This window comes from Chelonoidis abingdonii, chromosome 2 (assembly GCF_003597395.2).
Source record: "Chelonoidis abingdonii isolate Lonesome George chromosome 2, CheloAbing_2.0, whole genome shotgun sequence".
Lineage (NCBI taxonomy): Eukaryota > Metazoa > Chordata > Testudines > Testudinidae > Chelonoidis > Chelonoidis abingdonii.
The window spans coordinates 51,654,378-51,681,534 of NC_133770.1; the positions used below are offsets into that span (position 1 = coordinate 51,654,378).

The 27,157-nt window shown below is 41.8% G+C and overlaps 1 protein-coding gene across 7 annotated transcripts in view; it reads left to right on the forward strand.

Annotated features, from left to right (window-relative positions):
- DYNC1I1 (dynein cytoplasmic 1 intermediate chain 1) overlaps positions 1–27,157 on the forward strand; it is a 268,510-nt gene that overhangs the window by 34,117 nt on the left and 207,236 nt on the right. For 5 of the 7 annotated variants that reach the window (XM_075062359.1, XM_075062360.1, XM_075062356.1 and 2 more), the window contains exon 5: positions 25,819–25,878. The exons of the other annotated variants lie outside the window; for them this stretch is intronic. In XM_075062359.1, the coding sequence (XP_074918460.1) occupies positions 25,819–25,878 (60 nt within the window). The remainder of the gene's footprint in view (positions 1–25,818; positions 25,879–27,157) is intronic. 7 annotated transcript variants of the gene reach the window in all.

Here is a 27,157-nt window from a genome sequence, read left to right on the forward strand (position 1 = left end):
TTCTGATATTAGTGTCTCTATAGCATCCTGCTGAATCAGGGATCAGCAGATGATTTTTCATGGCAGCTAGTCTCTGCTCACTGACCATATATAAACAACAGGCACTACTCTTCCTCATTTTATTTTACTCTCTGTGATGGCAATGCACCTTTACCCATATTGTCATCTATCTCAGAAGCAATATGATATTTAATGCTGTCTCACAAGAACCACCCACAGCCCCCAGTTCCATTGAAGGCTGGATAACAATGGGGCAGAATCCAGACTGGATAATTTAGATGAGTGAGGGAGCAGTTGCTGGACTGTGAATGCCTCACCCACAAATGGGTGTTCTGTTACAACTAGTCATATTTTGGTGAAGTTGCGAACCCTACTACAAGCACGGGCGGCCAGTGACCCGGCTGTTGGGGGAGGCTAGCTGCTTGTGCCTGAGGCCCCGCCTCTCCCAGTATGCCCTCCCTCTCATGTGGGAGCCCACAGCATCCCCACTGCAGCCACCAGCCCAGTGCCAGATGGCCGCACAGCATGGCTATAGCACCCTCAATCCCGGTGGTGCAGGAGGCCAGCCCCAGAGCACCAGGCGGTGCAGCTCCACTGTCCCCAGCCCTGGAGTGCTTGGTGGCATGGACCGAGAGCCAGGCAGCGCAGTTCCAGCCCCATCAGCCCTGAGTCCCTGCGGGAGGCAGGCCAGCCAGCCCCGGCCCCAGGCAGCCTGGGCCAGGGCACAGCGCTGGGAACTGCAGGTGTGGTCTTGGGGGCAGAGTGTGGGCTGGGCCACGCACAGCCTTCCCCAGCCAACGATACCCACTGCCCATGACTGCCAGAATAATAAGCAAGTACAGACAGGCAGCAATCTTGTAGGTATTCTGACCACTAAATGCTGAAGCACTTACCAAAGGAAGAACTTGCTATCAAAGCAGAGTCTCAAGGCATGGATTTTGCATGAGGAGGTGGGATATTGTTTCTGGGTGAAGCAGTAATATTGAGGGGTGCATATTTATCACTGCAATCTCAAACTGGAATTTGCCGTCAAAGCAGAGTCCCGAGGTATGGATTTTGCTTCAGGAGGAGGGACATGTTCCAGTTTGAGATTGCAGTGATAAATATGACTGCCTTCCTCTTGATACCTTAGTGAGGCTATGGGATCAGGTACTTGTAAAACATATTAATACTCACTGAGAACATTTGAGACAGATTATCTTGTCAAGGAACTTGACTGCTACTTGGTCTAGGTCTCGTGTCCATAATTCAAAAAGTATGTTGATAAATTGGAGAGGGTTCAGAAAAGAGCCATGAGCCTGAAAACATGCCTTATAGTGATAGACTGAAGGAATTCAATCTGTTTAGTTTAACAACAGGAAGGTTAGGAGTCACTTAATCCCACTCTATAAATACTTACAACAGGGAAAATAAATTTGATAACAGGTCTTTTCAGTCTTTTAGATTAAGATACAATTAGATCTAATGGCAAGACAAATTCAGTCTAGAAATAAGGTGAACTTTTTTAACAATGAAGATAATTAACACTGGAACAGTTTACCAAGGGTTGTGGTGGAGTGTGTGTCACTGGAATGCTTTTTAATCAAGATTACATGTTTTTTCTAGAAGATATGCTCTAATTCAAACAGAAATTAGTTCAAGAAAGTCCTGTGGCCTTTGTTCTTCAGGAGGGCAGACTAGATAATCTTAAAGGTTCCTTCTGGCTTTATAAGCAATGAATCCCAAAAAGCTAGGGCAGCTGGGCATCTTTGCTAGCTTGCAGTTCTCACACAGATCTCTGTTAAGAGCTATGACTTAATAACATTAACACACTAGATGTTAAAAATCTCCTGCGTACTCCAAAGCCTGTTAGTGACATGTTCTGGACATACTTGCGTACCATTTAGGTAATTAGTGAGTAACTGGCCTTATTGTCTGCTGGCTTGCCTTAGATAAGTAGCTAGCATTCCAGCAAGTATTGCTTTACACTCACAGATTAATGGACTTCCATTTGCATTTTGTCGTTGTGTCTCTTTTCTCCATGTGTCCCTTTTACCTGTGTAGTCCAATCATGAGTAGTAACACTAAAGGGCGCATTGGCAGAAGGGACCTGATGCTCTAATGTAGTGAGTGAATTAGTCTGACGTGGCAGCTGGCCTATCTGGAACAAACATTGTTCAGCCTCGTAGTGTTATCCTGCAAGCACCATTATCCTTGGACTAAGATAATGGCTAAAAAATGTTATGGTGTCATTATGCTTATTAGGTGGGTATTTTGGGGGCAGGGCTACAGAGTGGTGTGAAACTATGGAACCCTAACTATCTGTTCGGCTGGTTTGTATGAGTTTTTGTGTGTCATCTTCAGGGTCATGTTGAAATATGCCAAGGCATTTTCATTGGTGATGAAAGTATGGTTTTGAAGCAGCCTGACTTGCCTTGCAGAATATGACAGGAGGCAGTGAGTCTGAGCTGATGGTAGACGCATAATGGTGCTAGAAATGACTGACATGGAGTCTTTTGAGGGCAGGGCCGCCCGGGGGGGTGGGGGACAAGTGGGGCAATTTGCCCCAGGCCTGCAGGGGCCCCCAGGAGAGTTTTTCCGGGCCCCTGGAACAGGATCCTTCACTCACTCCAGGGGCCCCGGAAAACTCTCACAGGGCCCGGGCCTCCAGAGCTTCTTCCGCTCCAGGACTTTGGCGATGGGGGGTCCTTCCGAATTACCGCCGAAGCGGGACCTGCCGCCAAAGTGCCGGGTCCTGCTTCGGCAGTAATTTGGTGGGGGGGGGCCCCCGCCACAGGTCTTTGGGTCACTTCTGTGGCAGGTCCCGGAGCGAAAGGACCCCCCGTTGCCAAATTACCGCCGAAGCGGGGTCCCCCTGCTGCCGAAGACCCCAGGCCCCCTGAATCCTCTGCGCGGCCCTGTTTGAGGGCCTTCAGATGTATAGAAGATCCAAATTACATTATTCATGATGTATTGGCATTCATGTCAAAGAGTAAATCTAGACAGACAGAGGCACACTATACCTTGCTTTCTGAAGGTGTTAGCATTTCTCTTTGTGCTGGGCAAGCACTGGACTGGGAATATGTTGGTCCTCAATATCAGACTCCTTCAAACCAATTCATTAGAGCTCTGCTAATGCATGCAGAGGCTTCATTAATTGCCACGCCATCTACAGGAAGTGAATTACAGTCAAAGCAGATTTTTGTCAGGATGCCTATTTCCCAAATTGCTTTGGATCAATCTACTGTACTTTTGTGCGTATTCCGCCCTCTGCACTCCTTGAGACAGCTCAGAGGAGCTGAAAATTGTTTCACAGCATGAACCGGCAGGTGGTGTGGGATGAACTGTGTGTCACAACTGGTGAGTTGTTCTGTCTGGGGGGGATCCAACCAGGACTCTCTACGTGTCAGATTTGAAGGAGCCTATAATGAGCTTCCTCAGAATGGTGTATGTTTTGGTTATGCATTCAACATAATGGGTGTGACCATGTAGGTTGATGACAAGTGTGTGTGTGTGTGTGTGTGTGTGTGTGTGTGTGTGTGTGTGCCATTGTTAGTGTCCAGCTAGTATCATGCAGTCACAGTTAGAATCTGATTTTTGCTAACCAGCTTTTTGGTGAATGTCATGGAATATGGGATGAATCAGGAGTTGTGGCAGGGAGCCTGAGTGCAGTTAATGTGATGAGCAACAACAACTTTGCCTTCTGCAGGGGGTTAAGTCAGCACCGAGCCCCTTCGACAGTAATCATGTGCGCCTGACCTCTGGAAGTGATGTTGGATACTCCCTACTCCCATACCCCCTACTCCCATACCTTCTCACACATATGGGATGCTAGCAATCAGATTGGAATATCTATGAATCTTGGCGCTTGAAGGAACATATTGACCACCCAGTGACCCTGAGAAAGTTCTAATACTTGTCAGAGGTAGGGACAGAGCATTTTCATACCAGCTCACATATAACAATGAATACTGAAATTATCTGTGCTGAGTGGACACACATAGTGGTTTTGTACCTGACAATGTGGACTTCTTGTGGCATGGATAGTCAATGATAAATTCCCATGGACTTTACTTGGGAGGTCTGTACTACTAGCAGGAAGAGAGTGTGTTCCCGTTGATCTATTGCATGCTCAGGGCCCCCCTGGCTGTTGACGTGAGATGCGCAGACAGATCAGAAGTGATCCACTTTTTCCAAATATCTACAGTGGCTGTATGTTGTCAGCTAACATCAGGTGTCCACGTGCAAGATCACCTCTCTGGGGTGGTATTTGTGATCGTGCTGCTTGCCTGGGTACAACTTGTGCATGAGCACTGAAATCTGTTTAGACTGTGTTTGGGGTTTCCCATCTTACACAGGGCACCTGCAAGGTTGGTGCCACATTCTCTACTCCTCAGTAAATGGTGAAAGGCTCAGTTGCCTTGGATATACAAAGATAAACTGCTATCTTTCTTCTTGCTACCACTTTTCCTATAGTCTGTTCTAGCTCCTTACTCCTCATATATTTTCTGCCCATGCTATGTCTGCTGCATGCCTCGTAACTCTTTTGGTCAGAATGAAGACAATAGTATCAGGAAATATTGAGGTTATGGCCACCTTTGTAGTGCTGTAGCTATCTCAGTCACCGTCTATGACTGGCTACTTCCTGCTTGAATCTGGTATTCCATAATAGCACTGAAATCTGGGTGAATTATTTCCCACTGTCTAATCTGTTGGTCCATAGTGTTTTCTGTGGCCACTGATCCTCCTAGCATGGTGGATGAAAACATTGCACTGAATTTTTTAACAGTAATTACTACTTAAGCAAATCTACAGTGCTGTGCCATAGGAAGCAGGAGTTTTTACATATCTTCAAACAAATCTGAACCCAATGAGGTCAATTAGACTACTCTGGTGTGTAAAATTTGCTTGCATAAATATAAAAGTCTGCAGGGTCAGGTCTTATTCAGCACAGTGTAAAGAAGAGTTAGGTTCTTAGAAAAGGTTTGCTTATAATGAGGAATGTTATCAACTAGCGGTCCTTACGTTTCAATACTATTGTAATTTTTTGTGCATTTTAGGCTGCTATAAAAACTGAGTTGGCTCATGTGCTCTTTGGTTGCTGTTTTTTTTGTTCTTAAATTTTTTCGAGAAGTGAGTTGCAGAGTATAGTACATGGAGCATTTTTGGGTACAGAATTGCAGTGATAATCTTAGAACTAGGGCTGTTGATTAATCGCAGTTAACTCAAGCAATTAGCTCAAAACAATTAATCATGATTAAAAAAATTAATTGTGATTAAAAAAATTAATCGTGATTAATTGCAGTTTTAATCACACTGTTAAACAATAGAATGCCAACTGAAATTTATTAAATATTATGGATGTTTTTCTACATTTTCATAAATTATTATATTCTGTGTTGTAATTGAAATCAGTGTATATTATTTTTTATTACAAATAATTTGCACTGTAAAAATGATAAACAAAAGAAATAGTATTTTCAATTCACCTCATACAAGTACCATATGGCAATTTTTTTGTTGTGAAAGTGCAATGTACAAATGTAGATTTTTTTGTTACTTAACTGCACTCAAAAACAAAACAGTGTAAAACTTCAGAGCCTACAAATCCACTCAGTCCTACTTCTTGTTCAGCCAATCGCTAAGACAAACAAGTTAGTACAGGAGATAATGCTGCCTGCTTCTTATTTATAAAATCACCAGAAAGTGAGAACAGACATCTGCATGGCACTTCTGTAGTTAGCATTGCAAGGTATTTACGTGTCAGATATGCTACACATTCGTATGCCCCTTCATGCGTCAGCCACCATTCCAAAGGACATGCTTCCATGCTGATGACACTCATTAAAAAAATAATGCATTAAATTAAATTTGTGACTGAACTCCTTGCGGGAGAATTGTATGTCCCCTGCTCTGTTTTACCCACATTCTGCGTATATTTCTTGTTATAGCAGTCTCGGATGATGATCCGGCACATGTTGTTCATTTTAAGAACACTTGCACTGCAGATTTGACAAAACACAAAGAAGGTACCAATGTGAGATTTCTAAAGATAGCTACAGCACTTGACCCAAAGTTTAAGAATCTGAGGTGCCTTCCAAAATCTGAGAGGGATGAGGTATCGAGTAAGCTTTCAGAAGTCTTAGAAGAGTAACAGTCTGATGCAGAAACTGCAGAACCCAAACCACCAAAAAAGAAAATCAACCTTCTGCTGGTGGCATCTGAATCAGATAATGAAAATGAATATGAGTTGGTCCTCACTGCTTTGGACTGTTATTGAGCAGAACCTGTCATCATTATGGACGCGTATTCCCTGGAATGATGGTTGAAGCATGAAGGGACGTATGACTCTTAGCGCGTCCGCATGAAAATATCTTTCAATGCCAGCTACAACAGTGCCATGAGAACACCTGTAATCACTTTCAGGTGACATTGTAAACAAGAAGCAGGCAGCATAATCTCCTGCAAATGTAAACAAACTTGTTTGTCTGAGCGATTGGCTGAACAAGAGGTAGGACTGAGTGGACTTTCAGGCTCTACAAGTTTACATGGTTTTATTTTTTAACATAATTCTACATTTGTAAGTTCAACTTTCATTATAAAGAGATTGCACTTCAGTACTTGTATTAGGTGTATTGAAAAATACAATTTCTTTTGTTTTTTACAGTGCAAATACTTGTAATAAAAAATAAATATAAAGTGAGCACTGTCACTTTGTATTCTGTGATGTAACTGAAATCAATATATTTTAAAATGTAGAAAACATCAGAAATATTTAAATAAGGGATATTCTATTGCTGTTTAATAGTGTGATTAATCATGATTAATTTTTTTAATCGCTTGACAGCCCTACCTAGAACCATAGAAATGTAGGGCTGGAATTGACCTTGAGGGTTCATCATTCTAGTCCATCTCACTGCACTGAGGGAGGATCAAATATACGTGCACCAGTTCTGATAGGTGTTTATCAAACCTGTTTTTAAAAATCTCCCAACGATGGGGATTCCGCTATCTCCCTTGATAGTCTATCTCAGTTCTTAAGTATCCTCATAGTTGGAAAGTTTTTGCTAACAGCTAACCAAAGTCTCAGTTGCTGCAAATTAAGCTGATTACTTTTTGTCCTACCTTCAGTGGACACAGAGAACAACTAATCACCATCCTCTTTAACTAAAGACTATTATTGGGTCTCCCTAAAGTCTCCTTTTCTAAAACCTAAACATGCCCATTTTTTTTAACCTTTCCTCAGAGGTCTGGTTTTCTAAATCTTTTATTATTTTTGTTAATCTCCTCTGGATTCTCTCCAGTTTGTGCACATATTTCCTAAAATGTGGCATTCAAAACAGGACACACTACTCCAGTTGAGGCCTCACTAGTGTCAAATAGAATTGGACAATTACCTCCAGTGTCTTACATATGACACTTGTGTTAAAACACCCCATATATTAACATTTTTTTGCAACTGCATCACATGTTCTCTTTTGAGCATGTGTGGTTCCTGTCTGAGTTACTGGACTTGAATTTGGAGTGGAGGGGACCACAGCTATTTGCATCTAGGGTTGCCAGGTGTCTGGTTTTTGACCAGAATGCCTGGTTGAAAGGGGACCCTGGTAGCTCTGGTCAGCACTACTGACCAGGCCGTTAAAAGTCTAGTCAGTGGCACAGCAGGGCTAAGGCAGGCTTCCTACCTGCCCTGGCTCTGCACGGCTCCCGGAAGCAGTGGAATGTCCCTCCTCCAGCTTCTATGGATAGAGACAGCCAGGGGCTTCCACATGCTGCCCCTGCCCGAAGCGCCAGCCCTGCTGCTCCCATTGGCAGCATGCAGAGCTGCCTGGTCATGCCTCCACATAGGAGTCAGAGGGGGGACATGCTGCTGCTTCCAGGAGCTGCTTGAGGTAAGCTGCCTGGAGCCTGCACCCCGACTCTTTCCCGTGCCCCAGCCCCATGCCCCAGCCCTGATCCCCCTCCAGCTCTCTGAATCCCTAGGTCCCAGCCTGGAGCCCCCTCCCATACTCCAAACCCCTCATCCCCAGCCCTGAGCCCCCTCCTGTATCCCAAATCCCTCATCCCTGACCCTACACCAAAGCCTGCACCCATGGCCAGAGCCCTCATCCTTGCCACCCCAACTGTCTGCCTCAGCCCAGAGCCCCCTCCCACACCTTGAACCCCCAGTTTCTGGCCCCTCCCTGTAACCCACACCCTGAGTCCAGAGCCTGTACCCCCTCCCACACCCCCAACCCCCTGCCTCAGCCCAGAGCCCCCTCCCATATTCTGAAACCCTCATCCCCATTCCCCCAGCCCAGAGCCCCCTCCTGCACCCAAACTCCTCATCCCTGGCCCCAACCCGGAGCCCATATCCCCAGCTGGAGCCCTCACCGCCTCCTGCATCCCAAACCACTATCTCAGTCCAGAGCCCCCTCCTGCACCCTGAACTCCTCATTTCTGGCTGCATTCCAGAGCCCTCACCCCCTCTTGCACCCCAACCCCTGAGCCAGCCCAGTGAAACTGAGTGAATGAGTGACAGAGGATGATGGAGTGAGCAGGGGGCAGGGCCTCGGGGAAGGTGCAGGGCCTCGGATCGGGAGCGGAGCAAGGGAGTTCAGTTTTATGCAGGTAGAAAGTTGGCAACCCTATTTGCATCTTTTAGTTACAATAGCACCTTACTGTCTGATTGTTTGCATCATTTTCTGCCCACTGTCATATTGGCAGAGCAGTTACTGTGACCTCCAGATTGTGTTTTATGGAATATGGTAGTAGTTTTCCCTTTAGATTGGCTCTTCCTACAGATCTAGGCCCATGTAAAAGCATGGGAATTATTTTCTAACAAACAAGTCCAAACTTTTTTCCCTGTGCCCCTCTGAATTGTCACACAGCCCTGGTCCCTTGAACCATTAAAGTCCCTCCCACCCTGCCCCATTGTGATTTTCACCATCCATTTGTCTCAAATTGATTCAGTCAGTAGCTGCTATGATTCCATTTTCCTTCTAATATTCTTTTGCTTTTGAATACAGTGTCTCCACCCTCAGGTTAACCTCTTGCTGCTGTGATGGCATGGGTGGGACAGATGCATATCTAAAGGACCCAGCTGCCTGATGAGTTATAGAGCATAGCTGAAAGAAGACACGTTTTTGGATGCTTTTGTAATAACTCTTTTGTAGCTTTTATTTTTAATTTCTCTGATCACCAGTTATGTCAGAAAAGGCTGTCAAATGATGGCAGATGTTCTTAACACCTAATACAGTCAAAACTTGCAATAACATGCCCCGCGATAGCACAAATTTGGATATAACATGATCATAAGTTGGCTCCCCTTTAAGGTCGTAATACTGTTTGCATTTTGCCAGATACTTTTTTTACGACATTTATAAATAAACTGCGTTCTTCCGGTCTTATAGAATAAAGTGACTCCTGGCCATTGCAGGCACATTGCACTTAGTTCTCAGGTTGTACATGTTTATGGTGTTTGCCTATGAACTTGTTATTAATTTCCTATATTTAAAAAAAAATTTGATCATTATGGAGACACCAGTTCGCAAATGCAAGTTGTTTTCTGCCCAAGAGAAATTGCACACCCTGGATCAGCTAAAGAAGGGCAAACAACAAACTCAGCTTGCTAGAGATCTAGGAATTAGTGACTCCACTCTGTGAGGGTGGAAAAAAAAAGAAAAGAAAAGCTCCATAGCCTACCCTGCATTCTTGAAGCAGAAACTGGTTTACAGCGTAAAAAGGTCAAGTTTGCTAATGACGAAAGTTTAGATTCAGCCTTGTACCAGTTGTTTGTCCAGGCTCGCTCAGAAGGAGTTCCCATTTCTGGCCTTATTCTGAAAGCTCAAGCAGAGAAATTTGATTGCCTTATCAATGGAAATGAATCCAAATTTAAGGCGAGTATCAGCTGGCTGGACAGATTCAAGAAAAGGCACACTGTAAGCCAAGTTCTTGAGTCTGGGGAAATGCGCTCAGCTGATAAAGAGGCTGCTGATTCTTACCCAACTGAGCTTAAAAAGTTGCTGGAGGAAGGTTGCTACACAGCCGATCAAGTTTACAACTGCGACAAGACTGATTTATGCTTTAAAATGTTACCCGATCGCACCCTCACAACTAGGACTGATAGTCACAAACGAGAAGACTTTAAGCAGAGGAAGGACCAAGTCACTCTCTTGTTTTGCGTCAACAAATCTGGCAGCCACAAAGTCAGACCTCTGATGATTGGAAAAGCGAGATCTCCCAGATATTTTAATCATGTTAATATGAAGGCCCTTCCCTTTGACTACATCAACAGCAAGAATGCATGGATGAATAGCTGCATATTTAAAGACTGTTCCATAAAACTTTCATGCAAGCCGTTTGGGCTCATTTGCGAAAACTCAAGCAGGAAGAAAAAGTTCTCCTCCTGCTGGATAATTGCCCTGTCCATCCCTCCAGCGGAAAATCTTGTCAGGCGTGACGGCAAGATTAAAGTCTCTTATCTCCCGAAGAACACTACATCAGAAATCCAGCCACTGGACCAAGGCATCATATAGGTATTTAAGCAAAACTATTGTTGCAAAATGATCAAGCGAATGGTAGCAGATAACAATTCCTCCGTTGACACATCACTGATGTCACTCAACTTGAAAGAAATCTGTCATCTCGGCGGGAAAGCCTGGGATGCTATCTCTGCATGTTACATTGAACGATAGTGGATAAAGGTCTTGGTCCAGCTTTTCCATCATCTACACACGATGATGGTAACGATGACGAGCCTGAATTTACAAGATTCATTGAAGACGACATACGTTTAGCCGAAGAAGCACTCAGAGAATGTGAGCACAGTCATCATGATATCCTTAACAGGTTTTCAGCAGATGACATCTGCCCCATATATGAGCACATCTCAAATGACAAAATTGTTGCAAATGTTAGCGGGAAGAATGAAGCTGCACCACCAGAGCCCGAAACCAGTGGCGATAATGACGACGACGGTGATGATGGCACCTCAACTCCCCCACCAAAAGTGTCCGAGGCAGTAGAGCACCTAGAAGCCAGTTTGAGGTGGCTGGAAACTCAAGACGTGGACAGCATCAAAATCTTCCAACTCAGAAGCATTCTTCACTTTGCTAGAAGCCAACAGTCTGCAGCAAATAAGCAGACCACATAAGTTAGCTTTTTTAAGAAGTGATGAAATTTAAAATTATGGAGTCATGCAACCAGATTGACTTTGCACTCTGTGCAATGATTAGTATAGTCGATTTCACATGTTTCTTTCATGTACATGTAATTAAATTACTACTTTTGTGTAATTAAGTTACTACTTTTGTGTTTAAAACACGCTGGAATAACCGTTGGTTTTTTTACAAGACTTTACTACTTTTGTGTTTAAAACATGCTGGAATAACCGTTGTTGTTTTTTTACAAGACTTAAACTGACTGGCTTGATATGGTAAATTTTTGTAACCCCACTATAAAGCGACCCCGCATTTATTGCGATCAAATTTTTTGGACCCCAATTATCATGTTATAGCAGGGCTTCACTGTAATTATAATAAGTAAGATTTTCTTTGCTGATCTCTCCCTTTCCCAGTGTCTGTAGTTTTCTCATCCACCACGCCCCTATGCTGTGTTCTTTTCATGCACTTGAAACCACTGGAGCTTGCAGTCTTGGTGACAGCTTTTATTTGCAATCATGGGTTGGCACCACCATGTAGCATGATGGACATTTGACAAAGTTACCATACTTAGTGACAGACATTGGAGGGGCTTATGTCATTTAGTCATTCAATTTTTTGAAAAATTACCATGGACCTCAAAATTTTTACCACAGATGCTTGTGTCCATGTACCAGACACATTGCTGACCCCTGTTTGCAATGCTTTATTTTTAATCAGTTCCTTATCTAGTAGAGTGGAAGAGCACAATTTGACTAGTTAAACAGAGTGCTAGGATCAGGGGCTGGACGTGAGTCAAGAAGAAAAGGAAGGGGGCAGATCCCAATCTGTTTTAGTAATATAAGTAGTAGGAGAATTTTTATTTTATAAACAGATGTGATTCAGGGCAGTGTATGTCCTCTCTCATCTCTCCTCTCTGGATACAGTAAAGGTCTTTCAGAAGAAAGTAATGAAGTGAAATTTCTAATCTACTAAAGCCACTACAATTCAGTAGGGTTCAGTTGCCCTATCATTAAGTTAATACATTTGACAGGTTCTGCACAGTGATGTTGTTGTGCTATTGCTCAGGTTTCAAGTTGCCAGCATTTAATTGTATTACTGGTTTCACAAATGGTAGGGTCTTCTTAAAGTGTAAGCAGACATGATGTTATTGCCTGGGAGCAGCAGTAACAGTTTTCACTGACAGCAGATTTTTCTTGATTGTGTAAAAAGTTTTTTTAATCACTTTTAAAGAGCTGCTTGAGTTACCAGCTTGCACACAGTTCAGTTTGCTGAGCCAATAAGGAATACATTTAAAATGATATCCAGATCATAGTGAAAACTCAGGATCCATTGGAAGGAAAATAAATTGGTCATAAGAACTTGGGAAAGGGTTCCAGAAAATTAATCTCTCCTTCTACCTAGGTCATTAAAAGAAACTTCCACTGATCTGTATTATTACTCTGAAATTTGAATGTCAGAAAGCAAATTGCACACTCCTTGGGAGGGATAATCATTCATTAAATTTAGGATCTAAATGACAGAAGAGAAATGCATTATGCAGGCTCAGTTAGACGTACACAGTACATTAGGCGCCGGAGGTGAAAGATTTTATTCTAAGAAAGAAATTGTTAATTACTTTTGTCCACTGTCTTATTATCTGAGATGGGCATCATCTTATAGAGACAAACAGTCTTTCCCTATAAAACAATCCAATGTCAGATGCTAAAATACCCTATACAAAGTTTCTGAAAGTGTGTGACAATGTAGTTCTAAAAGCAGTGGGAATTTCCAGCTGTAGATCACAACTGGGGAAGCTGAGATTAGAAGTAGGTGAAATTTTGTAATACAGCATTAGGGAAACGTGAACTAGCTACGATGCTCAGTTGCATCTCCTAGAATATACAAGATAAGGAAGATTACCATTGAATGACAAGAGAGTACCCAGGCGTGAAAGTAGAAATAGGGACTTACCAGTACGGAGCTGGGTTGGGGTTGGCTCTGGCCCCCGAAAGGGGCGGCAATCGGAGGGGGGGTCAGAGCCAGCCCTGGCTCGCCCTCTACCGGTCAGTGCCCTCTCCTCCCCTGCTGGGGTAGCAGCAGCAGCTGCTGCTACGGCCCTGGCCCTTTAAATAGCCGCCAGAGCCTGCTGGAGCCCTGGGGTAGCAGCGGCAGCTGGGGGCTCTGGCAGTGGTTTAAAGGGCCGGAGCTGTAGAGGCAGCAGGAGCCCTGGGGGCTATTTAAAGGGCCCAGGACTCCCCTGCTTCTACCGCCCCGGCCCTTTAAATAGCCCCCAGAGTCGTGGGGTAGCGGCGGTGGGGCGGCTCTGGCAGCTATTTAAAGGGCCCAGGGCAGAAGAGGCTGCTGGGAGCCCTAGGCCCTTTTTAAATTGCCGCCTGGGGAAGCCAGGCCGCCCTGGTACAATGCACTAGCTCTTGCTGGTATGCCTTACGGGGGCCTACCGGCTTACTTTCACTTCTGAGAGTACCACACATCATTTATTACATTTCTTCCCATAGTTACCCTGAGTTGTCATCAGAACCTCTTGGCATGTGGGTCTAATATTCTCGTTCAGTTCATTATAATGGGATAGATTGTGCTTTATGGTGCTGTTATGAGTTTTGCAGAGGGAGCTGCACTAGTGCCACAGGAAGAATTCCGGCTTACTCAGCTGACTTTCTCTAGGAACTCTGGGGTACCGTGGTGCAGCAGGACCTTTTCTACCCTTTAAATAGAAACATCATGAAATACCTGACGTACTTCCTGTGTCCAGCTTGGCCATAGACAATGGAGCCTTAGGCTCACCTTCATCCCCTTCAGCCAGGGCTAAAGTTGACACCAGCCTCACATAGTGTCTGAGCTGCCTAGTCACATTTTGGCTGGATTCTTTGCAGGGGAGGGATAGGTCAGTGGTTTGAGCACTGGTCTGCAAAACCTAGGGTTGTGAGCTCAATCCTTGAGGGGGCTATTTAGGGATCTGTGGCAAAAATCTGTCTGGGGATTAGTCCTGCTTTGAGCAGGGGGTTGGACTAGATGATCTCTTGAGGTGCCTTCCAACCTTGATATTCTATGAACACATAAGAGGACTAGAGTGGGGGAAGTATCTTGCAATCTTTTTCTTCCTTTAGTGCCTGCCCGGGGACAGACACAATCTGATCCTCTATATTCAAAGCATGTACATACATTAGATGTGTATAAAGCCCTCAAGTTCCAAAGATTCTCTATGCCAACATTTTTCTATCCTATAAATATAAGAAGACACCTTAGGGACAATATGAGGCAGTTGCTTTTAAGTCTCTGTACATCTGACCTAGAAAGTGAGGAATATTTTTCAGTGCCTGACAGTTATAAAGTCAGAATGGTGTATATTAATTAGAATCAGTTGCAAGCTTTTAGTGTGTGAGCTTGTGGCATCATTAAGGACTTTCATATATGCAGTTCAGTCCTCTGGATCTTTGATTATTTTTCTCATTAGCAAGTTTCTCCATGCTATAAATTGGAGGAGATGGGGAGGTTGCCATTCCCAAAGGAACGCTTTGTAACATATCTTAGAAACATGAGCTCCAGCTGCATTCAGTAAGCCCATCTACACTTATTACACTGCTAAACTTAAATTTAGCAAGAAAAACAGATATTTTTTCTGAGTAACATATCAGTTATATTAGACTCGTGGTTCTTTCTAACTATTCACATTGATTTAGGGATAGTTTGGTCTTACTTCCAGTCTCTCTCTAGTCTTCTGAAAGAGAAAAAAATTCCTTGCTCAATAGCTTTCACAAATAATGTGGGTGATTAGCATGCCTGGAGTCAACTTGCCTAAACTCAAAGTCCTACCTAGAAGGAATCGTCAGCTAGGATTTTTAGTGGTTTATTTTAGAACAACATTAGGAACATGGGTTCATGATCAGACACCTCTTTTTCTAGATTTAAGTGTCAGAAGGATGACTGGAGGATTACAAAAATCAATTCTCATTTGCAAGTGTCTAAGAAAATGTATGTTTGAGCCTAGTAATTCCAGGTATTAGAGATGTAGAACTTTGTACGTTTTGGCTTTGCTAAAGATCTGCAATAGATGTTAGTGGACACAGAGATTAAAAAGATGACTAAAAGTTGGCATCATTTGCATTAAAGCAATTTATAGTGGATAAAGTGATAGACTTCCCAAGTAAGACAGCTGAGACCAAGATGAAAGATGCTTGTAACGTTTTGTGCCAGGTTTGTGGCTTTATTCCTAGATATGATTGCAGAAATCATGCGTGAAGGCCATGAATGCATGGATCACCATAGTCAGGTCTGCATCTGAAAGGATGGGGTGTACTCTTCTGGATAGTTGTAGGTGAAAATAGGTAGTTTTGTCACTGTGGTTACTCGGACATCTGCTAGCACTGAAGGTTATAAGCCTAAAACTAACCGTTCAAAGGAAGGGCTGTGAAAAGCTCCCATCTTGGCTTCAGACCTAAAATTTCCAATTATTTTTTTCAAAACAAGTTAAATTAGTAGCTGTACAACAAAGATAACAAAAAATACATTATTAATTGTGAAACCACAGCAATAAATCACTTTAGTCTTAAAGTAAATCCTTTCACTTGTTTAACAGGGGCAAGCCAGGTTTTAGCAGAATGGAAAGATGTCCTCACACAAAATTTCACTCCACTTAATTAAATCATGCCAACATCACATGCTTAGTTAAACTGGTGCAACCTCTACATGTAGACTAGTCCTTCTTTTCTGAAGCACAAGGAAAACAAGAACCCTCAATGTTAATTTTGTGTTTAGTATGGTAAAATCTCACTTTCCATTTTGGTCTAGATCCTACTTATCTTATTCACACAAATAGTCCCTTTAGTACAATGTCTATAATGCCATGTCTGTTTATAGATTCTGAGGATGACCAAAAGGAATGTTATTTTTAAGGCAAGAGGTTACAGAATGGTGATTTTGAAGAAAGCCACTGATTCGCAAGAGCAGCCATCAAGCCACACAGCCTTGTAGCCCACTGTTCTGTAAATTGCTGAAATTCTTCTCTTTCTGAAGTCTTCTTCTTCAGTTCAACAATGTCTGATGAAGATGAAGGCACCAACCTGCATGTTATCTGTTTGATTCCCCTGAAGGGCTATGTGTTCCTTTCCTTCTGTGGCTCCTGATGGCTGGTAAAAGGCCAATGATTCATTTTTTTATGGGACCTTATCCAAAGCCCCTTAAAGTTAATGAAAAGAATCCCATTAATTCAATGTGCTTTGGATCTGGCCCCTGCAATTCCTTTACAATCAGGGAGACAAGGACATGTTAGCTTTCTGAGATATTTTGACATAGACATGAAAAATGAGTGGCTAAAATATTCCAAGCTTTCTTTTCTCACCCCGCTTATTCTTGGGGTTTAAACATAAAAATAAGATTGAAGAGTTGATACATATCTGAAGGGAAAGTGTTCAAGCAATATTACAGATTCCTGTGCTACAGGAGCAAACAAACCAATGGCTTCTTCACAGATCAGTATACTGTAATCATGTCTCCTTCATGCACATGCTTTTTATTAATCCAGTTTCAAAATGACAGTCTACAGTTTGTGACACTTACAGTAGGTCTTTGTAGATTTGTGGGCTCAGCAAAAGCTTCTAACTGTTTGACCTTCCGTGCTAGCAGATACAGCATGCTGTTGACAGTAACCCTGCTGACAAATTAACATAAATATCAAGACCAGAATTTTGGATAGCAATAGGATATAAATTAGATCAATGTTAGAATGACATATATAGAATGTGATATAATTAAACAGATTGGGTCAATTTAATTGCTGACTTACATTAACAGGACTCCATGGGACATAAGACATAAGTCAACAAGGAATTTAGCCCACTATATCTATCTTCTTTCTTTAAACCATGTTTAAAATGGTTTGGTTCTAGTCTGAATTCAAATGGACATCAAAGCCTGTTTAAATGTAGCCCCACAGTTTATCAATGATTTAACCAGGATGCAGAAATATATAAATCTCCATCTTCTTTGTAAATAGTCCCTTTTAAAAACATATATTTTTTTAGCACAGACACTCTCCTTTGTTCAGAGCCATTACTATTGCTAAAGGCTGCCAGGTTGCCAAGAGATAGCGCTTCTCTCTCAGGGAGGTCTCTGTCACTCTTTTTATTGGTTGAGATTGCAAGTAAGGGCGTCTGTCCATCTGTTTGGAAGTGTAATTATAATCCAAAGTGCATGACTGTGCTCCAACACCCTTGCCAAATCCCCTGTTGGCTTAATACATCATGGTGTTCTACTGCATTGTCACACATACTCTATGTACGAACACTCTTAGTGATGTATGAGCATTCTGTTTGAACTAATATCGTAAGTAAACCGCTTGTTTAGTAAAACAGAACCTCCCAAAATACTGATAATCAGCTTGTTGGAGTTTTTCTGCTTCAGAACAAGTAGCACAAGGAAGGCATTTTCCCTTAGATAAGACTGGCAAAGTGCAACTGGTCTCCAAAACAGAGTGCATATGGTGTGAATGTGATGATTTAAAGCCAGAGCAAACTGTACTTTTCCATTTCTGAACAACAGCTTTTGCTCTTCTGTTCCTTCATAGATTAGTTGTTTTGAATAGACGTATTACCTTTTTAAATTGAGAAAGTAAATGAAAAAGGATCATTGCCCAAAACCCCAAAGTTGTAAAAAGCCCAAAATGATGGTACATCGCAGTTAACAGAATGAACTGGAATAAGAAAAAATATGTATCAAACATCTGGAATACCATTTCTCCATAACACCTTTCTATCATAGTGTTAATCAATAAGAAATTTAAAATAGAAGCTTTAGAAAAATTATGGCATGTACAAAAAACAAAGCTATTTTTACACCTCCAGAACTTCATCAAAGAAGATTTCTATAGCTAAATCAACAGTTGGCTCAACTATAAATTCATCTTTTTCATTACAATCTGGAGAGCTTTCAAATCTAAATAAGAGCTAACCACCTAGTAAATAGTATTACTGAGTCTGCAACAAGTCAAAGGAGAAGAAGATAGACAGCAATGTTTACCTTCATAATGAAAAAGTATATTCAATCACATACTTTAAAAGTAGTCTGTATTCCTGGTGTCTTTTAAAATACCTTTCACAGTAAGCGTATTCTTACATAAATTATTTTTTAAATAGATGATTTTGATGTCATCTGTTTTTCAATGTATTCTTTTAATTTGCATACTTTAAAGTACCTATTGGTCTGAGCCTTGTGGAAATTTTGACCCAAATCTGAACTTTGTGATATGAGACCAGCTCTGCTTCACAGCAGAAGCAGAAACTGGTGTTCCGTACAATGTTTTTCTTATTGATTGATCTTTTTGCCTGCTCCATTCACAATGAAAAACACTAACTATGGGCTCTCCAAGTATTGCAGCAAGTAGCTGTCATGGCAAATCCAATCTTTGTTGGCTCTTAAGAAAGGCCAACAGGGAGCTCAGAGGGAGAGCATGAGATATGTATGCCCATGATCCCAGTAGCACTGGATTGGGAATGCATGGGCCTCCAGAGACAGGAGGGAAGAAGTGCCTCACAGGTCTGGCCGGTGGCATTTTGCCAGCAGCTGTTGGGACAAGAGAAATGAGGATAGCCACTTTTCCTTTGATTTTAAAGCCACTTCCTGCTCTAATGGGCCAAGGTGCCTCAGTGCTTAGTCTGTCACACATGCTGCCCTCCTCCATATCCTGTCTCTTGTGTTTGAATTTAGCAAATTGCCATGTGAAGCATTATGGGATATGCCTCAAATCTATGGAAAAATTCATTGCAGCCTTACCTATGGAGTCATGACCTGCTCCTCCTTAATATAGTTAGGATTAGGTGGTAATAATATTTCCACTCTTGAGAGACCATTTTAGGACAGGACATGTTACTTTTGCTGAGAGTATCATTAATGAAATATATGAATATTGCCGTTCAGCTGTTCTTTTTGGAGTCACTGCACTGTCAGTAGTTTTTCCATTTACTAGGAAAGCAAAGCAGCTCTTGATGACAAGAAATGACAGACCAGAGTGTGTGCTTTCCTCCTGTCCTGCTCCAAGGCCCAATTTGCAGTGCTGTTGTGTGATTGTCTGCCCTACTAGAGGCCCTTTTGGAAGACTAGCTGTTCCATTGTTGTAATATGTAGCCTCTCTGAAAGCACAGATTTTCAGGCTAGTGACCTGGGAGAAGAAGAGAAGCTGTGCAGAATAAACATTCTGCAGTATCAGCAATTGAAGTAACAACTTGGTTTCAGCTTCAGGGAGGGACAGCTACAATAATGCTTCCACCCTGTTGCACAGAGGATTAAGTGTTGGAATATCTGGGAAAGCAAATAGTTTATAACCAGAGTAATAAAAAAGTATAACAAAAAAATCAAGTAATCATGTAATCTATATAAAAATCACTAAGATTATATGATTGGAATAAGAGCTTCTGGAGGTGTGGTTCAATAATACATGGTAGCACAATGGGGTCCATCTTTTCTTTTGTAATAGCAATACAGAATTGCTCAGACCTCTCTCACGTCCCATCGTGACTTGTGCAATTGTCTCTACTACTCTTCCCAAATCCCTGCTCTGAATTAGGGAGTGCCAAATGCCAGGGCCAGATTACCAGTAATGTCAAGAAGCAGAAAAGTATCATAGACAACTAGACCACCCTGACCGTCTGATCCTGTTCTCTTCTTTCCCATAGTCTTTTTGCAGGTTATTCTAGTGTGGGAGAGAATGGAGACTAGTTGAAGGATCAGTGATGTCTTTTTTCTCCTAACTGGTGAAGGAATGTCAGCATCTCAGGGTATGTCTATACTGCAGTGAAGAGCCCATAGCTGGCCCATGCTAGTTGACTTGGCTCATGGGGTTTGGGCTAAGGGCTGTTTAACTGCTGTGTAGATGTTCAGGCTGGAGCCTGGGCTCTAAGACCCTGTGAGGTGAGAAGCTCCCACAGCTTTGACTGCAGACTAAGCCTGACAATCTTCACTGCAGTTAAACAGCCCCGTAGCCTGAACCCAAGCCAGCTGGCCCGGGCAAGACAAGGGTGTCTAATTTCAATGTAGGCATACCCTAAATGCGCAGTCCTGAATTTCACTCATGTCAGATAGACATGATGCCTGTAGAGTAGTAATTGAATTCATATTATTAGGTAAATGCAGAATATTAAAATGTGGAATTCTGTTGGAAGAGTCTGAAAATGGTTCAATTTAGTGGGGCATAAACCAAATTGTACCCACACTTGTACCTTTCCTATTAAGTTGCAGCCATGATCAAAAAAGCCTGATTCCTTACATGTAGCTTCTTGTTCAAGGAAAGCTGAAGAACAATTCATAGTTGATAATGGCTACACTGTTTTTTAGCCTACAAAAGCCAAGGGCAGCAATTGCTTAGCAAACATGTCACAGGAAGATTGATAGCGGGACTATTGTTTGTCACTATATGGGAGACTTATGTAACAAACTTCTTTGAAACAATGTAGTGCAGTCTGACTAAAATAATGTCTGTACTTTCTGAATGATGGGAATGGCCTGATCTGGCTCAGTTCTGAGCGGCTCTCTCGAACTGTAACTCATTGAGCCCTCATTTGTGGAGTTTCCTGTAAATTTCTCGCTTTGTGTGTGTGTTTGATTCACCCACAGAAGAAACAAGCTGTTCAAGGCTCAAAACTAATGGATCTCAGGAGACCAATGGAAGCCAGAGCATCTGCAAGGGAGCCCCATATTTCCATACCAGCTTCCGCTTCACCCACTCTCCTCCATCTGTCAGACAGTGGGTTCTGGCCATCTATTTTTGTAGATTTTAAGGCCAGAAGTGACAATTAGATCATCTAATCAGATCTCCAGAATAGCACAGGACATAGAACTTCATCTGGTTACTCTTGTACTGAGCCCAATAACTTTTATCCCCAAAACTTGCAGGGCTGTTTCATACACCGGGCTAAAATGGGTAAGTTACTGCTTAACTTCCCAATTGTTTGTGGTGAAATGGGATGATGGCATCAAGTGACCACTCCTTGGCCACACGCTTTCTCTATCCTCTAAGACAGTGGTCCCCAATCTTTTTATGACCAGCAGCACATTCATGTTTTCAGAAGAGCATGGCAGGTGCCAACAATTTTTCAAGGCTTATTTTGTATTTGCACATTAAATAATACGAAAAACATCATATTTAATATTACATAATCCATAAGATAAAAAGGGTAATTTTACATGTAAAAGGTATTAATTAAATTATTCAGCAATGACTTTTTCACCTTACCATGTGAATTTGCTCTTTTTTATCTACCTGTAAGAAAAATTAAGGAGTTTTTACAAAATAAATATCAAACAGTTTTCATCTTATTTATTTTTAAAAAGAAAAACATTGTTGAACTGCTGGTCCAAATATATTTATTATTCTTACTTTAATATAGAATGAAGCCTGCAGCCCCAGAGATCTCTGTCCCCAGCAGGCATGGGGCCACGGTTGCTCTCTGGCTTAACCCATGGCCCTGCGCCTGCTGGGGACGGAGAACACCGGCGCCCGCACCCTGCAGCCCTGGAGAAGCCAGAGAGAAGCCGCTTCTCTCCCATGCTGGGCACTAGGGGGGCCCCGCACATGCTGGGGATAGAGAACACCAGCACCCGCAGCCTGCAGCCCCGGAGTTCTCTGTCCCCAGGAGGTACGGAGCCATGGTTTCTCTACAGATTAATCCACGGCCCCGCACCTGCTGGGGACTGAGAACACCGGTCCCTGCAGTCTGCAGCCCCAGAGTTCTCTGTCCCTGGCAGGGGTGGTGCCGTGGCTTCTCTCCGGTTTCGAAGCCGTGGCCCCACCCCTGCCAGGGACAGAGAGCTGCGCCCACAGCCTGCAGCCCTGGAGAAGCCGGAGAGAAGCCACAGCCCCATGCCTGCCAGGGACAGAGAACACCGGCGCCTGCAGCCCCGGAGTTCTCTGTCTCCGGCAGGCTCGGGGCCGTGTTTTCTGTCCCCTGCTGGGCACTAGGGGGGTGCACATAAATGCCCCGGTGGGCGCCATAGCGCCCGCGGGCACCGCGTTGGGGACCACTGCTCTAAGATTTGGACACTGTAGAGGAGTAGAATGATTCTGAAACCAAATATTACTATACAAATAAATATCAAAATAATTCTGCAAAAAATGACCTCTCAATTTTATAGTTTGACTTTCAGTACTCTTAAGGAGAATATATGTTGTGGGCCTTGTTCTGATTTCAATTGCACTCCACTCATCTTGGCTATTTTTAATGTAAATACAATGAAAATATGAATTGAGACTTAATTTTTTTCCATTTAAATTTTTTTTGTGACTGAACTTCCTGAAAAGTGCCTTAAAAATGGAAATGTCATGGATATGATCCAAACTCCATTAGAATTGTTAGAAAGTTTCTCACTGGACTCCAGTAGGTTATGTCTCAGAATAGGTCCAGTGTGGTAGAAGCAGTGTTAACTCCCTGCCTTGCTCCAGCAATTAATCCATGCTGACCTGCAAACAACACTTCTAGACACAAAACTGGTCTTTGAGCCTGTAAAATCTGCACTACATCCTTCCCCTTCCCCCAGTTTTTGGCATATACAAGTGTCATGGCTTATTTCAATTTGCATTTAGGGAAGAAATCATTTCTAGTCCTTTTCTTTGGGAAGAAAACCCTGAAAAAGTAAGTCAAGCCCTAGATTTAAAAGGTTGGCCCTGATTTTTCATGGAGCTCTTAGAACATTCATGGTCTCCCCTACAGAAGTCCAAGAAGGATCAAGCTTAGTGCTAATACTTGTGAGAATGCTCAGAGGTTCCTCCAAGTAGCAAGAAGTAGCAAGGGACAATTCTAGACCCTGGCTTATTTGGAATATTGTCCCTTGTAAAATGTTCTGTCTTTGCCCTATGCACAGACAATTTTTACATGCAATTTTTACGCCAGTAATTTAGGCTCTATTTGTTCTGGAGCAGGAGATTAGTGACCTGAAGCCCCACTTCCTGCAGACTCAAGTTTGGCAGTGCCCCAAAGACTCACCTTACTAACCATCCCTCAAACCTTGTGGCCAGTTCTGTGCACAGTGGTAGGATTGCAGTGGATGGAGGTCTGTTACATTTTTGAGTGGAGGTTGAAAAATTGTTTTCCATATCCACCCAAAACTGCCAAAACTGGCTTTGACTCAGAAGGGTGGAATGTTGTTTTTAAATATTTATATTAGTGTCTAGAGGCCTCAAGTTCAAATCAAGGTCAGGATCCCATAATGTCCCATACACATAAAGTGACATAGTTCTAGGTCTGAGGAACTTGACATTTAAGAGGATTGGCAGGGGGGAGAGGGGGTTGAGTCTCCATGTTAATAACCTGGATTGTAAACTGTTTACCACAGAAATTGTCTTCACTATGTTTGTACTGTATGTAAGGAACGAGACCCTGCTCTCTGATTGTGGCCTGCGGATGCTGTTGTAATAATCATAAAGCTGGTTTCACTCTGTTGTATCTTTCAACTATTGCACCAAAAGTATCAATTGTAGTGGTGTCTTTTGTGATTTTGACACCTGTCCAACTCCTAGCGGATGGAGAGCTCAGAACTTATTTCCTTCAAGACACCAAATGGCTATTAGATGGTAACAGTTCACAATTACTTCTGACCTGGTGCTAATTTGAATAGACCTAGATGGTCTGTAGCCCTTGAGCATTCTGTTGCTAAGCTTTCATTTTAATCACACTGTAATGGAATTCTCCCTAATGGAATATTGGTTGTCTCTTGGGAAATTTGATGGGTCTGAAAGTGGATAGAGAAAAGAGGGAATATCTGACTCAAACATGCTACACATATCTTTTTCCTAAGTGTTTCGAAAACATGGGTGTGCAAATATAAGTGGCCCCAAGGTAGCCATAACATTAAAAATGGGCACTTACTCATGAAATCACACTATGGGAGCATTTCTGGGGTCATTTTCACACATATGGCTTGTGTTTAGCAATCTCTGTAGTGCCTTAGGCACTGAGGTTTTTTTCCTACCATCAGACATTCAAATCTTTACCTGCATTGCAGGGACAAATTCTTCTCTTCACTAATGCCTCAATTCTTCTCTGCCCGTTTTACAACATCCTAGCTTAGGCAGACAAGATAGGCTCCTGCTCTAGAAAAGTCTCCTAGAATAATTCTGAGACACATCACAAAATCTCTGGATAACATTTTCTGTGCTGCACATCTCCTATTACAGCTCATGGGAGCAAATGCCCTTGCATCATACCAAATCTATATATCTTCTTGTTATCATTTTTCATCGTTTGTACATGTTTATGGGTATGAGATTGATTGATTGTTTTTCATTTTGACATGTGCTGTTCTCTGACATGTCCTTGCTCCCCTCCCCAGAGAGTGAGCTGACATTGGCATCAGAGTGATGAGCTTATCACGTATAGTAAGTTGCAGCATTTATATGGATTGAGACAGTTTCTTCAGATTATACGTTAGCAGAGGTTGCCATTTTGTGGTAGGTAATGTGCATAAATCTGCACTGGATGATATGATTTGTACTGGGTGAACATGGTAAAAGAATATTCTGTGTACAGCTTTGAAATCTGGATTCAGATAAATAGGGTTGGATCAAAAAAGGTGGGACGATCACCAATTTAGGGGCCATCGTGATGTAGTGACATCAGATAAGTTAGTTGTTTTTGTGAAGGAGAAGGAGGCTTGTTTCACTTTGTTTTAACATCTGCTAATGAAGACCATGCATAGTCTAATGCTTAAATCACAGCGAAAAGAGTTAGGAAGACTTGGGTTCTCTGCCTGCCTCTGCCACAGACTGGCAATTTACATGGGCCAACATTTTTAAGAGGTGTCTCCAGTTGGGAAGCCAAAAATGAAGACACCTGGAATGAGTGGCCACTTTTGAAAGTTTCGGCCTGAACTTCTTGGCATATCAATTTCTTCATTTATAAATTGGGGGATTATACCACTTCACAAGAAAGCAGAGAGTCTTACTAGGGCTTGTAAAGTGATCTGACCTCCTCAGATGGAAAGTTTCATAATTTTCTATATTAGAAAACCTTTAGCTAAGGCTGCATTCCTGGATTACTCATCTATTCTTTGATAGCACAGAGCTTCCATCAGAAAGAAAAATCAGTGGCAGGTAATTATATTGAAATAATTTTTTTAAAAAAGTCAGGATAGATTCTTATATGGTGAAAAAAATACTTGTTTGTTTACCTTGTCCCACAAAATATTAAACATTATAATTTGTGATACAGGTCATCATAAAAAATACTTTAACTTGTATATAATGGTTTATTGTCAGTTTCAGAAGACATATTAAGGGCTAAATTCTTCAGTGAGGTTTCACGGGGAGAGTTCAAGTACATCATGTCATATACCCTATCATTGTAACCTCTAATAAATGCCTACTGCAAATGTTACAGCTGATTGTGAGTACACAGGGAACAACGAGTGAGTCTGTAAATTGTTTAGAGATCCAAATTATACATTTTTATTAAGTAAATTTTGAAAAAAAAGCCTCAGACTGAAAGTCTCTTTCCTTTGCTTATTAGTACAATGTACTCCAGTTCTATGTAATTTTAATAAATTACCTGCTCTTGTAGGTTTGACATTAATTCTGGCTCTCAGTTGTACTTGAGGTGTGTCCTGTTTATGTACAGTATACAGCATGTAATTAAGGAGATGAGCTTTTTTTCGTCCTTTCAGTTAATTCTCTATGCTCTTTTTTTCCTTTGTGCTGCACGGCTGATAACTACCTTAGGACCCTGCAGTGGGACACAGACCCCTCAGTGCTGCAGCTCCAGTCTGACTCTGAACTTGGGTATTTATCAGCTCTTTTGTTCATTTTATTATTTCTTTGCAAGAGTTATGTTGAAAATGCTTCCCGATTGAGCTGCTTGTGTGTGGATTTAATTTATTATTATTATTATTATTGTTTTAGTGAATCTAAAGTACCATAATTTAAGTTTTCTTTTGTTAGTTTCACCAGTAATATTAAGCTTTGGCAGAGAAATTTTTTTTAATGAGGAAACAGGGAAAAAGAACCTATAAAAAGATGACCTGCAATTTCTGCTGTCCGAGAACAGTAACAAACATTACCATTTCATTATGAATGAAATGTTGTTATAGTGGCACTTTAACTGAAAATGTAATATACGCAGTTAATTATACCAATGTCTAGATAGTATTTGTTAATTCTGACTTGTCATACTGAATTACTCACAGGATGCCCCCCTATCCCCATCTTTACATAGTTAAAGTTAAAGTTGTTTCCCTTATACAGTAATAATCACACCTTCTCCTTCCTTAAGACTTAATAATGTGAACAATTATATTTGTACCCTTAGCAAATAAAACTATCCCTTTCACAGCCTCAGAGTCATTTTGCTTTTTAATTCAGTCTATGTCAGTTAAGGTTTGTTTACTTATAATTAGGCTGAAATTAATACTTTTTCTAGCTTGGGGTATTTTTGCCATGTGCTTGTGAAAAAGTTAACTGCTTTGAGTAACTGAAACTAACCACTATCACTGGGTGACTGGTATATATATTTTTTAAAGGGTCAGATTTATTTAGTATGAAAAGTGTCTATTGTTGTACAATAGTGAAATCCATATTATGAAGTATTTTTTATAATGGACCAATCAGTGGAAGTCAGTTTTAGCCAATGACACATGAAACTCCAAATATCTCCTGATTCCCCTAATGTTAGCATCACAGTGGAGATGGAACTGAAGTTCAAAGTGAAAATATGGCTTGGTGATGAGTCATTTTATCTTGATTTGGATATCATCCATGTGATCACCAAAGTTAACTACCACAAATGGTTTGGCTGGTGTGGGAAATACTGTAGCACAAGAATCAAAGGCTAAGCTACCCAATTATTTCCTGCCAATGCTTCTCAAGGTGTGAAAATTGTTTTTCTTTGTTCATATTGTGAGAGTTAATACAAATTTGAGGTTATGAATGAATAAAATGAGAGGGAAAAATATGCCACAAAATATAGACTTGAAAAGTCCACTTGCAGTGATGATAAGGAAACTTTTCCTCTTGAGAGGAAATTAATCAATTTGTGCAGAATTTAAGCTTTTGTTTAAACAAA